Source organism: Dendrobium catenatum, unplaced genomic scaffold, assembly GCF_001605985.2.
Source record: "Dendrobium catenatum unplaced genomic scaffold, ASM160598v2 fragScaff_scaffold_113, whole genome shotgun sequence".
Taxonomy (NCBI): Eukaryota; Viridiplantae; Streptophyta; class Magnoliopsida; order Asparagales; family Orchidaceae; genus Dendrobium; species Dendrobium catenatum.
The window spans coordinates 923097-936473 of NW_021318575.1; the positions used below are offsets into that span (position 1 = coordinate 923097).

Below are 13377 nucleotides of genomic sequence, written 5' to 3' on the forward strand. Positions count from 1 at the left end.
GCCCTGGGGGCACGGGCCCCACTAAAATTATTTTTAATATCTAATTAAGTATATTTACGAGACATTTATTATAGATTAAATCATACTAGGTTTTTTTTCTTCCCAAATAGAAATCCCACCTCTTTGCTTTTTCACGCGCGTTAAATCTTGGCAATCAGTAAATCCTGCCCTTATTTGTCGAAATGAATGGAGGAATCGCTCCATCCCGCCACCTCATCTTCTCCGAGTGGTCTTCCTCTCCTGCATGCTCCTTCGTCTTCATCCGCACTCGCCAGCAGGTAAACTTTTTCTCTGTTTGTCTTCTTCTTTGTCCGTGTTGGTATGTTCTTCCTATTTCTGCTTTTTTTTCTGTAGTTAATCCGGTTTGTTGTGGATAGAAGATAGTGGAAAAGACTAATGCATCGGCACTATTAATAGCTCACTTCCCGTTTGCTTCCAAACCCTATATTTTTTTCTGAACTCTCTGTTTATAGAATTTACTCATTTAGATGCTTGTCCTTTTATTCTACTAGTTTTTGTTTGCTAGTTAAGCAAAAAGTTCTGTAAGAAGCAAATGAATAAACAAAAGGGAAATATAACAGTTTTCCTATTATGGTTTTCCCTGTAATGTAGTGGCATGTCTTAGATTGCTTAATTAATTATTTTCATAATAACTCATGTCATATTGTTCTAAATATCATCATTATGTGGCCAATTTTAATCCACATAGTTGAACGGATATTCTTAAAGTCCAAAACATCACAATCTCTGGCTTCGTAGTTTGTAAAAAACTTCCATCTTAAAATTTCCCATTCAACTTACCGAACTAAAATATTTTACTTAAATAATTTGTGCCCCACAAGAAAAAATTCTTGGCTCCGCCCCTGGGTATTAGATTTAACTTATGTGAAGAAAGGTAGAGGCAGACCTAAAAAGACTTGGTTAGAAAATATTAGGAATGACCTTTCTTTATTAGATTTAAATGAGAATTTGACCTTTAATAGGACACAATGGAGAAAAAGGATTCATGTAGCCAACCCCACGTAATGGGATAAAGGCTTGATGCTGTTGTTGTAAAGAAAACCATAAGAGGAAGTTCAGTAAAATTTAAACATAAGAACAGTGGGTACATGATATATCATCACCATCAACAGTATTAGTCTTACACTCTTACCCCAACTATTTGTAGGAGTATAAGCAAATGAAATGAGAAACATATTTTCCTATCTTTTCAAAAGTGAGAAATCCCACAAATCTGATCCAATTCAGTCGGTTAGGAAACTTTGAAACTATTATAAATTCAGCATTTTGATTACAATAAACAGCATTATAGTAGTAAAAACAAATTAATTAACAAATACACTGCATACCTTTATGAAGAGAAGGGTTGACGCATCATAGATAAGGATTAATAAAACTCATTCTTAAACAAAAGTGTTATTCATATATTTGCTAGTGTTGCGAGCTACATGGAAGTTAATGATGTATCCCTGTATTCTAATTCTTGACCATTATAAATTTTCAAATTTTAATAATATAGAAATGCATTGAAAATACTAGATGAGAAAGCGCATACTTCTGTAGGTAGTTCTAAAGAACTTTGCATATGTCAATACATAGCAAAAATGACCTTGCATGCTGGAAGCAAGTAAATCTAGACCTGATAGTGAATCCAAAAATGGACTGGCTACCTTTGATTAATTGAATGATAGTTGAAGTTTTATACATGTGAATGCATTCAAAGGCTTCCTATGCTTGCTACTTTTATCACCACTCTTCACAAGCATGAATTAGATGTTTTCAACTCCTCAATGCTAAAATAGGGTGTTGGAAGGATTCGTTGCACGAGACTCCAAACTTATGACAATTCATTTATTAATGCATTGCTTTTGGATTTCTTTGTTTTCATAAAATCTCCACATCAAAAGCTCATTTGTGCAGAAAACACGTATCAAAATCCCTACGACATGTATGCGCCCCTTTCACCGCTACACACATTCATAGAGAAAGCACTTGTGGAGCAATTTGTCCATCTTGTGCATAATCCATAATTTGTTTCGAGCATTGTAACATGGCATTACTACAACAATGCCAAACAAAAAGCCAAGTTATAAAAACTAAAAAAATATGCATAATCACTTCAAATCATAATATGTCGAAGGCAACCCATAAAGCCTATTGCTCCTACCAACAAAAAAAGAACATAGAACAAATCAAAAGAAAAGCAGCTTAGCAAGCGAATCAACAGTTTACATTTTTTTTCGAATTTCAACTTGCTTCTGTTTACGTTCATATTCTTGTCTAATCTTCCTCTTTTCAGCCTCAACTAGTTGCAGCTTCTCAATGTTAAATTCCTGAAAATAAAATGGTTCAAAAACACTCGTAAGATTTAAACCTAAAATGAAAAAAGGATAAAAACAGTTAAGCCATCACAAAGCAACTCAGTGGATCAACAGGCAACAAAAGTTTCGCCAAAACATAACCATCATCTAATGTAAATATAAAAGCACCGCCTCATCATAAACATGGTTACAATACACTAACAAAAGTACAAGACATAGCCCAAACGGCATATCATTCCATTTGGCAGGGAGTTTTTAGTCCTCACTTTCCACGCTTTATTCAACCGCTCACTAATCTGCAAATCTAATGTACTTAATTCCACAAATAAACAACTAGGTCGTCGCAGACATTACACTGCACTTAACAAGACAAGGAATGAGCTCACTCTCCGGAAATTAAAAAAATAAAAAGATAAACCTAATTCCTGCTTCGATAACCCAGAAATAGCTAGCAATCAATCAATAAAGAAAAAGCTAACAATCAAGCTTCCCAATCTGACGAAAGCGAGCACAATATCTAACAGACCAAGTCGCAAAAATGATTCACCGTCAAAAACTTTTTGTACTCCACCGTGTATATCATTTCGTAGATTCTCTCAAATATCTTGAAGACCGCTCTCAACAAACTCCCACTAGTACCAAAATGACTCAAAACGTGGGATCTCGCAGGAAGAAGATCAAAGAGACACTATGAAAAGTGAGGGGAAAAGAAGCAACCTCTTCTGCGGAGACGGAGATCTCGTTGGCCTTTTCCTCTGCCTCCTGGCGGATGAACCGCACCATCTGCTGGATCTGCCTCGAGACATCACCGTCGTTCATTTTGGGACGGAGGGTTCGGGAGATCGCCGGAGAACGGAGTAAGGCAATAGCGAAGAGAAGCTCCGAAGAGATTATAACGTGCGTGGAATCGATCAGTACAGAACGAAAATGAATGATTGCAAGAAAGATCTCAGAAAATGTGAGGGTAGCTGTCCGCGAGCGTGATTTTTTTCACAGTAATATTTCGGTGGGGCACTCTTACAAAATTCTAAAAATCATTTTTTTAATACTCATAAATAAATAAATGTATGCCATACATTAAATTATATGCTCCATAGGCCCCCAAAAAAAATTCACATTATGAATCTCAAAATAAAATTAAAATTAAAATTGTATAGAATTAAGATAATGTGGCAAAAAAACTAATCCATAAAATTAGAATTATGTGGCAATGGTTCTATCAGGGTTGAATTAAGATTTAAAATGGATAATGTAATAAATATTATAATTATTTAAATAAAAAATAAATAATGTAATAACAATATAAATTTGTGACTAAAAATAAATTTAATTTTGTGAACTGAGGGCCTATGCGGAGAATGTAATGAGGTTTGAGTATGAGAGAGGAAGAGAGGACGTGAATTCGAGCGAGGTATGGATTTAGAAAATATATTTATTATCTAAGTCAGATATACAAGAATAATCAAGGCGAGAGCTCTATGCTATCGAGCTTGAGCTAAAAGAGAAAAATGATACAATATTTCATGGATATGATCATGTATAGGTGTGATCTCTCTTATTCTTCTCTCTATTATCCCATGTTCTTGTGTATGTATCCCAATGAAAAAAGTATGTTTCTTGTCATTCCTCCTCCCCCTTTTATAGGGTTCATAAGGATATAGAGATGATTTCATGGATTTGAGAACTATCCTATCAGTCTTTTATTATAGATTGCCTGTTATTGCGTAGTAGGGTGGGGGATTGAAAGAGCGAGCCAAGCAATGTTCGATGATGATCTAAGACTGCCCTGCTGATAATATAAGGAGGGGCGAGTTGCGTCTGGACATGCATAGTCTTTGTGATGTTGTGAGAGAGATTTTTTAAGAGGGGTGTTTGTCGTTGTTTGTTTGTCACATGGGAGACTTGATTTCTGGCTTAAATGGATAAAAATCTTTCTGGTTAAGAGAGAAACCTCTGAGGTCACCCTCTCTCGATAGAGGGACAACTGCCTAAAGAATGTGGCTAGTGCTAGTCTGTTGTGCTCCATTGTTAAACACCTTCTAGAAACTGAGCAAATCCCTTGAACATATTGTTCCAAGAGAGGAGTGGGTCCTCCTTCCGCTGATCACGAACATGACCTGCAAGACTCCTATGAATGGGTAATTACACATGTAGTCATGGGTGTACACCCACATGACTTGAGAGATTTGTTTTATTTTGTTTATATAATTTTTATTGTTTCATGGTTTAAAAGCCCACATGAGATGATAGGCATATGAGTATATCTTGTTGGTGCTTATAAAAATATTTATATTTAAATTAATTTATTAAATTAAATATTTAATCAAACTTTGTAACATAAATTAATTTATTTTAATATTATATAAATTAAGCTTGCCGGTTCTTAAAAATTGCGACTCATTCAACGAGGTTCACACTACTTTGATGTTGAGTCGATTTTTCAGAGAGATTGAACCAGCCATATAACTTGTTCACAGTTGAACCAGTCAGTCCGAATCAATTTTCAAAATCATTAATATAGGTATATTTACAAACAAATTAATAAAATTAAAAGATATTATGATTCATATGAAAATAAACATTCTATATATTCAGAAAACTAATTGGGTTACGAAAACTCTTAAGAGATTGATAGTTTAAGATTAAAACTTTGGTATTCATGTATGAATTATACTTGAAATGATGTATGTGTAATTATAAGTCAGAATTTGAAAAATAATATTATAGAAATTAATAGAATTAGATATAGAATTATAACCTTAAAGATTATTGTTGATGTTAAGATTATTAACGTTATAAGTACTTATGCTCATCAAGTAGGTTTGAATATTGTTTAAAAATAAAATTTGGAATGACTTAGAAAAATTAATGTAAAGAATACCTCTTAAAGATTTTGCTCTAGCATATGATTTTGTAATTGCTAATACTTTGGTGAGTAAAAGTGAAATTATCTTTTAGCATAATGGAATGATTGACCCATTCAGACTCTCTGAGGTTTATTATTGTTGCGGGCTAGAATATACGCGGCGATAGAATTAGTAAATTTTCGTCTCCGGGTTGTATGGATATCCAGCACACAAATAGGAAAGAAAAAGAAACACAATGATTTTTACGTGGAAAACTACGAAAAGGGGAAAACCCACGGTGCCACGCCAAGTTGAAATAATTCCACTAGTATTTGCTTGGAATACAAGAGGCTGACTCATCCTTAAAATTTAGGATGATTAGATTATAATGAATCTCTTCAGGATTGAAAATCAGTTACAACGTCGGGCGGAGATCCGAATTTGTTCTGAAGTTGAGCAGAATTTCGACGTCTTTTGGAAGTCTGGCAGAATTCCAGCGTTGGGCAGAATTCCAACGTCACTTGGGAAGAATTCTTGCGTCAATCGGGAGTCCGACAAAATTCCTGCGTCGCTCGGGCGTCGGGCAAAACTCCGGTGGTGGTCGAGGAGGAGTTATTCCCTTCTATCATTCTCTTCTTCTTCTCTTCTTCTTGCTTCTTACTTCTTGCTTGGATCCCCTCTCAAGAGAAATTATGGGTCTATTTATAGATTTTCTGGAGTGGCATTGCCCGTAAATAGATGGGGGATCAAGGGCGAAAATATATGGAGTGGTTTAGGTGAACAGCCGATATTGAATCCTTCGATCATGGACCGTTTATCAGGTATTGGAAGGTCTTAATGACTTTGGAATTTGAAGATCTTAGGCTCATTGGATTTGTCTCGTCGAGCCACTCGATTTGACTATAAGCTCGTAAAATTTGGAAACTGTTTGGTAACTCAAATTATGGTATAAACTTTCCAACAGCGCTTCGGGTCCTTAATTTGGACTCATTTGGGCTCGGATTGAGTCGAATTTGGTGTCGTTGGGTTCATATTTCTGTGATGCTCAGTTTGACAATAAGTTTGCTAAATCGGAGTTCAGGTGATCCCGAATTTAATTTTTGAAGTTTCTGGGTTGATTTTGCCTTGATATTCGTGCCCGATCAAGATAATTTTTTGATGATATATCAATTATATATTTAGACAAAATTTTATGGTTAACTAATTTTCTTAAGATGGGAAATTGAGGAAGCCTCTTCTTTAAGAGTTTGATCCTGTAAAAATGTTGATGCCATCTCCACTATTTTATTTAATCCTGAGTAAGTTGATTTATCTTTCGGATCAATGGGTTGGAATACCTCTTTACCTTTTTGAATATTTGGAATACCTCTTTACCTATACCTGAAAAGTTTCTGACATCTTTTGGAAACTTTTTTTTTTGGGGGTAAATTGAGGGCTTGGCCCATTCTATTAAAAAGAAAAAGGATTACAAAATTGCTTGCCAGATAAAACAGAGCAAGCAACAAAAATGTAAAAGCAAAAAATTACATCTTTTTTTAAAAAACTGGAAAAGGAACCCAAAAATAGACAGAAAAAACTGTCTGGCCGGGACTCAGAGTAAATTATAAATCATTTTATGATCAGTCTCCTTTGGTTGCCCGTAGACCATCCTAAAGGAGAGGCAGGTATCATCATCGTCCTCGGCCCAAAAAACCTGCCAGTGAAGAAGGCATCCCTTATCGGCAACGAAGCAGCAGCGAATTGATGAAATTGGGAAGCAAACAGAAATTCCACCAACAATTGCCATACATAATTTAGAAACCTGCCAAAAACCATTCCTACCAGCAAGGAATTGCCACAGAAAAGAAGAAAAACGAATCACAATGACAGCCTTTCCTAGCATAGGCTGGTAATATCTTATACTTGCATCCCAAAAAACCATCCCATGAGTGGTTGTAAACTTCCCCAAGATCCTTAAAAAGCAAAGCAATCCAGAAAGAATCATATTGAAATAACAGAAGCCAAGAACATCACCACCCAGCAATCCCCCAGGCTAGAAATTCAAGCATAACCGTAATGCCATAAAACCCAGCATGAGCCTAGTTGTAAGAAATAAAAAGTTTCTCTCTGATAATCTTTCCCCCTTTCCAACTATCCAGCTTTAAATAAGCAATTCTAGAAATTTTTTTAACTAAAGAGACAGCACAAGATAAAGTCCCTTTATGAATTCTATCATTTCTCTCAGTCCAAAGAACATAAATAGTAATATTTAAAAGCAACAGAACGGCGGACTTAAAGTCCCTATTCACATCCAACCCATCAATAAACTGGAGAGCTTGGCCCATGTTTGGTCTGAATAGAAAACACTTCATCTTAGGAATAAGCCTAGTAAGGACAATAAAAGAGTAGTCACATTCAAACAAAAGGTGTGCAGTGGTTTCCGGGGTTTGATGACACAAGGGGCATAAAAAATCCTCAGTAATAACATTCCTGATACGCAAATTTTCTGAAGTCTTAAGGCCATTTGAGAGGGCCAACCAGGAATAAACCGAATGTCTCAAGGAGTGCTTCTTGTGCCAAACAAGAGGAGCCCAGTCAACTACATATTCATAACAGAAGAATTCCCTATAGAAATCCTTAAAAGAGGCATTTTCATTGTTTTCCCAAGTAATGTGATTGGCGTTACCAACAGAGATGGGAATAGAAGTAAAGAACTCCATAATATGGTGATTGAGGAAGTTTGGAAGAAACCAGGAATCTTCACACATCCAAGAAGCAAGAGTGAGGGACTCAGCATTGACTGAAGAAAGGGGGAAATCTAGGAAGGAGTCTATAAAAGAGCCATGTGGGCACCAATGATCCCAGAAGGTAGCAATGGGGCTATTAGCCAGAACATTAAACTTAAAATTGTGTTTAAATCGTGTAGCAGTAATTTGAATATTCTTCCAGAAAGCAGAGCAGTTACGGTTAGAAGGTTTCCAAGGAGAATTGTATCTGTTTTTTAGCCAATTGGAAAGTTGAGAATCCTGATTATACATCCTGAGAATAGTCACACAGTTATAAGCCGATCGAAGAGCTTGAAGAGAAGCAATACCAAGACCACCATTAGAGTGAGGCATAGTAGTATGTTTCCAAGAGATAAGATGTAAACGTTTTGACTGATCACCCCTCTGAAAAAGAAATTTGGAGCAGGCTTTATCAATAGCCTTAACAATAGTTTTAGGAATTATAGAACCTCTCACCCAATAAGCCACAAGGTTGGTAATGGTGTATTTGATGAATTGAAGCCTACCTGCAAAAGAAAGAAGCTTTACTTTCCAGCCAGAAAGCAGGTTAGTAATTTTTTTAATAAGTGGAGAGAAGTCGGAGAGCTTGACTCTCCCCAGGGAGATGGGAAGACCCAAGTAGGAAATGGTGGTGGAGCAATTATGAATTTGAAGAGCAAGGGAAATGGCAGATAGATGAGAAGCAGTGGGTGAAATGAGGAGGGAGCTTTTATTGAGATTGAGGATAAGGACGGAGCAGGAGGAGAAGGTTTGAAGAGTATTCATAAGATTATCACAATTCTGAGTTTCAGCTTTACCAAATATCAATAAGTCGTCAGCATAAGTCAAGTGAGTAAGCTGAAAATCGCCGAATTGAAATCCCTGGAATCTGTTCAAAGTACTGTTCCCATCAATTAGGCAAGACAAGGCATCCACTACGAAACAGAAAAGAAAGGGGCTAAGAGGGCAGCATTGCCGAATACCAGAGGAGGAGCCAAAGAATCCATTAAGTCCCCCATCAATGCAAATTGAGAAATTTATGTCACTAATACATGCTATGATCCACTGAATAAATAACATAGGAGGCCCTTTTTGTTCCAGCCTTTTAAATAAGAATTCCCTAGACACCGTGTCAAAGGCTTTCTTAATGTCAAATTTAGCACACAAAAATTTATCCTTACAATTCTTGGAGATGAAGCCAAGAACCTCAGCCGCAAGGATAGTGTTATCAGATGAAACTCTATTAGCAATGAAGGCAGCCTGACTATGGTGAATGATCTCAGGCATAATGGGCTTGAGCCTACAACCAAGAATCTTGGCAATTATTTTGTGGAAGACGTTACACAGAGATATAGGTTTGAAGTCTTGAATTGACTCAACATGAGTGGTCTTAGGAATAAGAGCAATGGCAGTTGCCTTAGCCCTCTTAGGAAGGTAACATTTTTTAAAAAAAGACTTGACAGCAAGACACACATATATTCCAGTAATATGCTAAGTCTTTTTAAAAAATTCAGTATTGAATCCGTCCGGCCCTGGTGCAGAAGAGGAGCACCCAGCATTAATAGCCTGAAAAATTTCCTCATTAGTAACCAGTAATAGCAGGCTGACCTTGTGAATTTCAGAGATAGTATTCCCAGGAGGTATATCAAGGAGGCTGGTAAGCATTGGAGGGGGAGAGTTGTATAGGTTTTTGAAATGTTGAATTACCCCTTGAAAATCCGTATTGTGTGCATTACCACAGATAGGGGAATTGAGTGCCTCTATTATGGGATTTCCTCATATGGACCTTGGAGTACAAAAATTTGAGGTCCTCTTCACCATGCTTAAGCCACTTAACTTTTGATCTTTGAATGATCCACTTAGCCTTTAAGGAGTTGTAGAAAGCAAGCTCAAGATTGGCCTTTTTAAAATTTTTGCAAAATTCCAGGTTTTGAGGATTCAAATCTACCAACTTTTGGTAATGATCTTGGAGGGAGGCAAGTTCTCTACACTTAAGCTCGAGTGAAGAGGATGAATCCCAGCTTTTAGTTTTGATTCCTTGTTTCAGTGCTTTGAGTTTCTGATAAAGACAGTGAATAGGGTTCCCTTGGGTAGGAGTAGCAAAAGTATCCAACAAAAGCTCCCAAAAATTCAGAATATTACACCAATAGTTTTTAAACATGAATCTCTTGCTAGAAGCCTTCTTAGAGATTTGCTTTAAAAAAAGGGGAGAATGGTCAGATACTAAACAATTACCCACATCATAATGAGAGTCAGGAAAAGCAGCAAGCTAAGCTTCATTGACAAGGATGCGGTCCAGTTTGAGATGGATAGGGTTGTCCATCCTCTGATTATACCAAGTGAAGAAATTCCCAGAAGAATTAAGGTCCACAAGGTTGCAGTCAAAAATGCACGAGTTGAACGGAGCAAGCTTAGAAATATTAAGAAGAGATCCACCAGATTTTTCAGAGCTGTACCGGCAACAATTAAAATCACCAAACACAGCCCAGTCCATGTCGTTGTTAGGACAGCAGTTCCTAAGCTCATCCCACAGAAGTTTCCGTTCCTCAAAGGAGTTAGAAGCATAAACCACCGAGATAAGAAAAGGGAAATAAGGGTCATTAGTAACAATTCCGGTAATGACTTGCTTAGAAGTAGAAGTAACAGAAAAGGAAATCTTATCAGCATTCCATTTAATCCAAATACGACCTGGATTACCAAGATGAAAATTGTTGTAACTCCTCTCATTGTCAAAAATCATGTGAGTCTTACAAAACCAAGGGTCCTGTATGTTAGAGAGCAAAATGCGATTTTCCAAAATACAAAACATGTCTAAATCCTGTTCAGAAGTCATCTTCTTGCAACAAAAAACTTTGTCAGGGTTATTGAATCTCCTAACATTCCAAACCGCAATGTTTGGAAGGATCATGATTTGCTATTTGATTTAGGGCCTTTCTTGGTGCCCTTTCCCCTTGTGTTTTTTAGTGGCTGATCAGGTTTCTTAGAAGAGGAAATAGAAGTAGACTGTTTGTTATTTGGTGGAGGAGAAGAGCTGGCCGATTCAGTATGAGATTGCTCGTTGATACAGTCTTCCAAGTTATTGTTGGAGTTAACTTCTGAGTCAGAGAGCAGTTGGAGAAGGTTGAATTTATTGGGTGAAGTAGAGTTTGGGAGAGGGGAGTTCTGATGAATAGATTTCAGGTTAGAGGATTTTGGAGAAGAAGAGCTAGGCTGGGCAACTTGTTTTTGAAGGCTGGGCTGGGGATCTGGTTGGTCAGAGGAAGAGGTAGAAGGAATGGTAGGAGAGTTGAGATTTGGGATGGTGGCTGGATTGGAGAGCAAACCAGTTTGAGGATTGGAGGCCGTAAGTCCTGAAGCTGCATTAATGACTTGGACTTCAGGAGTTAATTCGTCAGGTGATGTAGCAACGGGTGGCCGATCAATGGCTTGTTGAGTTTGCTGCTGGGTAGGAGCAACAATCTCAGGAGATGGAGAAATACGGGACTGTGGAGGAGGGAGCAGCCCAGTTGGGTTTCTGGATTAAGGTCTAGGCCTGCGGCTGGAGCTCCTACCGCGCGGAGGTTTAGGGGGGAGGGAAACAGTGGGATTGGGATTGGAGGGGCAAGAATCAGATGAGTGATTGAAGGACTTACATATTTCACAGGTTGAAGGACGCCATTCATACTCGATGACAAGGTTAAAAAGTTTCCCTTCCACAGTAATCAGAACCGTAGCAGGGTAAGAAGCAGAGGAATCCATAAGAACACATACTCTGGCGTAAGTAAGCCTGGATTTTGAAGCAGTAAGAGAGTCGACAGCTACCGGAGAACCAATTTATGTGGCAATCTTAGAAATTCCGACAGGGGTCCAGCAACACAGCGGAAGATCATGGATTTTGAACCAGATGGGCACACTTGTGAACTCCTCACGTTTAGGACTAAAGTGAGAAGTCCATTTACGAAAAATGAATGGTTTACCAAAAATAAACCATGCACCTTTGTTCCAAACCATATCAAAGTCCTCACGGCAAGAGAACTTAAAGAGAAAGAAACCATCACTGAGAGATATGAGCTTGATATTACCTTTGAGCTCCCATAACCTCTTAACAACATTAAGCAAAGCTCCATAAAAAGGACGTTTACCCAACGAGTACCCAACAAGCGCAAGGTTCCATTCTTCCACAGCATCGACAATATCCAAAGTAGGGAAGTCTATAATTTCATCTGGAGTCGGAAGAGGGGAGATGTTAAACTCTCCAGTAGGTGGAGGGTTGGAAAAAACGCGATCCCATGGCAAAGGGGTAGAAGAACTGGCAAAAGATGTAGAAGAGGAGTTGGTAAGTGGAGGAAAAGAAGTGGGGTTAAGGGAGGGATCCATAGGATCCCTCCAGGCGGGAATGGAAGAAAGAACGCGGGAAGAAAAAAACCACGGCAAACCCTAACAGAGTTTCTCACACTAAAAACTTAAAGAGAGATAAAAAATGCTGTGAAAGTTCTTTTGGAAACTAAGCTACTCATTTATATCCTCTTTGTTTATGTTGTAAATCTTTAACGGTTTCATTTTATTCTAGTGGATGCATGGCTGCATCCGATGCTTTAAGGTCAATGGATTATTTTGGCCTCTAAAATGCTAATATTGTGTTCATATTGGATATATCAAGCATATATTTTCATCTCATGGAACTTAAGAGTGTCAATAAATGACCTGATTGTCATCACAACCCTCACCTAACCAAAAAAACAAAAAAAAGATTCGGGTTGACCCATTTAATAAATAGGTTTGGATTGGGTTTTCCAATCCGTTTATTAAACTGGTCTGGTCAAGTTTAAGTTGACATGTGAACTCATTATTGACTTGAAAATGACTCATTTAATATATTTTTTCTTAATTTTTTAAATATTTTGGTATAATCTTATTATTTTTAATCAAATATCTTAAATTTTATAGTTAATAAATTATAAAAAAAATTAATCAAAACATATTAATGGGTAGGGTTTTGGTCATTCAGTTTGCTAGTGAGTCTTATTCGAGTTGATTGGATTTCACTCGGGTCAATTTTGAGTTGGACCTGAATCCAATCTGTCAACCCATTTTAACACCCCTAGTGAAACTAGTACTTAATTGTGGTACCATTTTGCTCATTATTTTGATATTATTTTTTAGAATTTTCAACATTGGCACTTGGTATCTCAAGTGGGCTAACACTAACATCAATGTGACTAAACACTAAATGTCACAATTCTACTATTTTCCTTGCTATAATTTGTTCATTGCATTGGAATGCTAGGAGTTGTGATAAATATAATAACAACCATTTTCATTTATCAATTAAGTATGATTTATTGTAGTGTTAAAGAGATGAGTTTTTTTAGTGAATTTAGAAGTTATTATGACCCAATTTAAAGATAGAATTTTTTAATATTCTAGTTAGCCTTTTAAATATTATGACCTCTACCAAAATATTAATCACATTGTTATTTCCTCTTA

The 13377-nt window shown here is 37.0% G+C and overlaps 2 protein-coding genes across 2 annotated transcripts in view; both read right to left on the reverse strand.

Moving 5' to 3' along the window:
• Positions 1 to 3251, reverse strand: part of LOC110104928 (V-type proton ATPase subunit E) — an 18134-nt gene extending 14883 nt beyond the window's left edge. The window contains exons 1-2 of the mRNA XM_020834231.1: positions 3039 to 3251; positions 2233 to 2333 (exon numbers count right to left, since the gene is read on the reverse strand). Coding sequence (XP_020689890.1) covers positions 2233 to 2333; positions 3039 to 3140 — 203 coding nt within the window. The 5' untranslated portion in view covers positions 3141 to 3251. The remainder of the gene's footprint in view (positions 1 to 2232; positions 2334 to 3038) is intronic.
• Positions 3252 to 6758: 3507 nt separating this feature from the next.
• On the reverse strand, positions 6759 to 9198 carry LOC110104946. Its single transcript, XM_020834258.1, has 2 exons — positions 7348 to 9198; positions 6759 to 7199 (listed from the first exon to the last, which is right to left on the reverse strand). Exons 1-2 carry the CDS (start codon positions 9196 to 9198, stop codon positions 6759 to 6761), a joined length of 2292 nt encoding a protein of 763 aa, XP_020689917.1.
• Positions 9199 to 13377: the final 4179 nt, after the last annotated feature.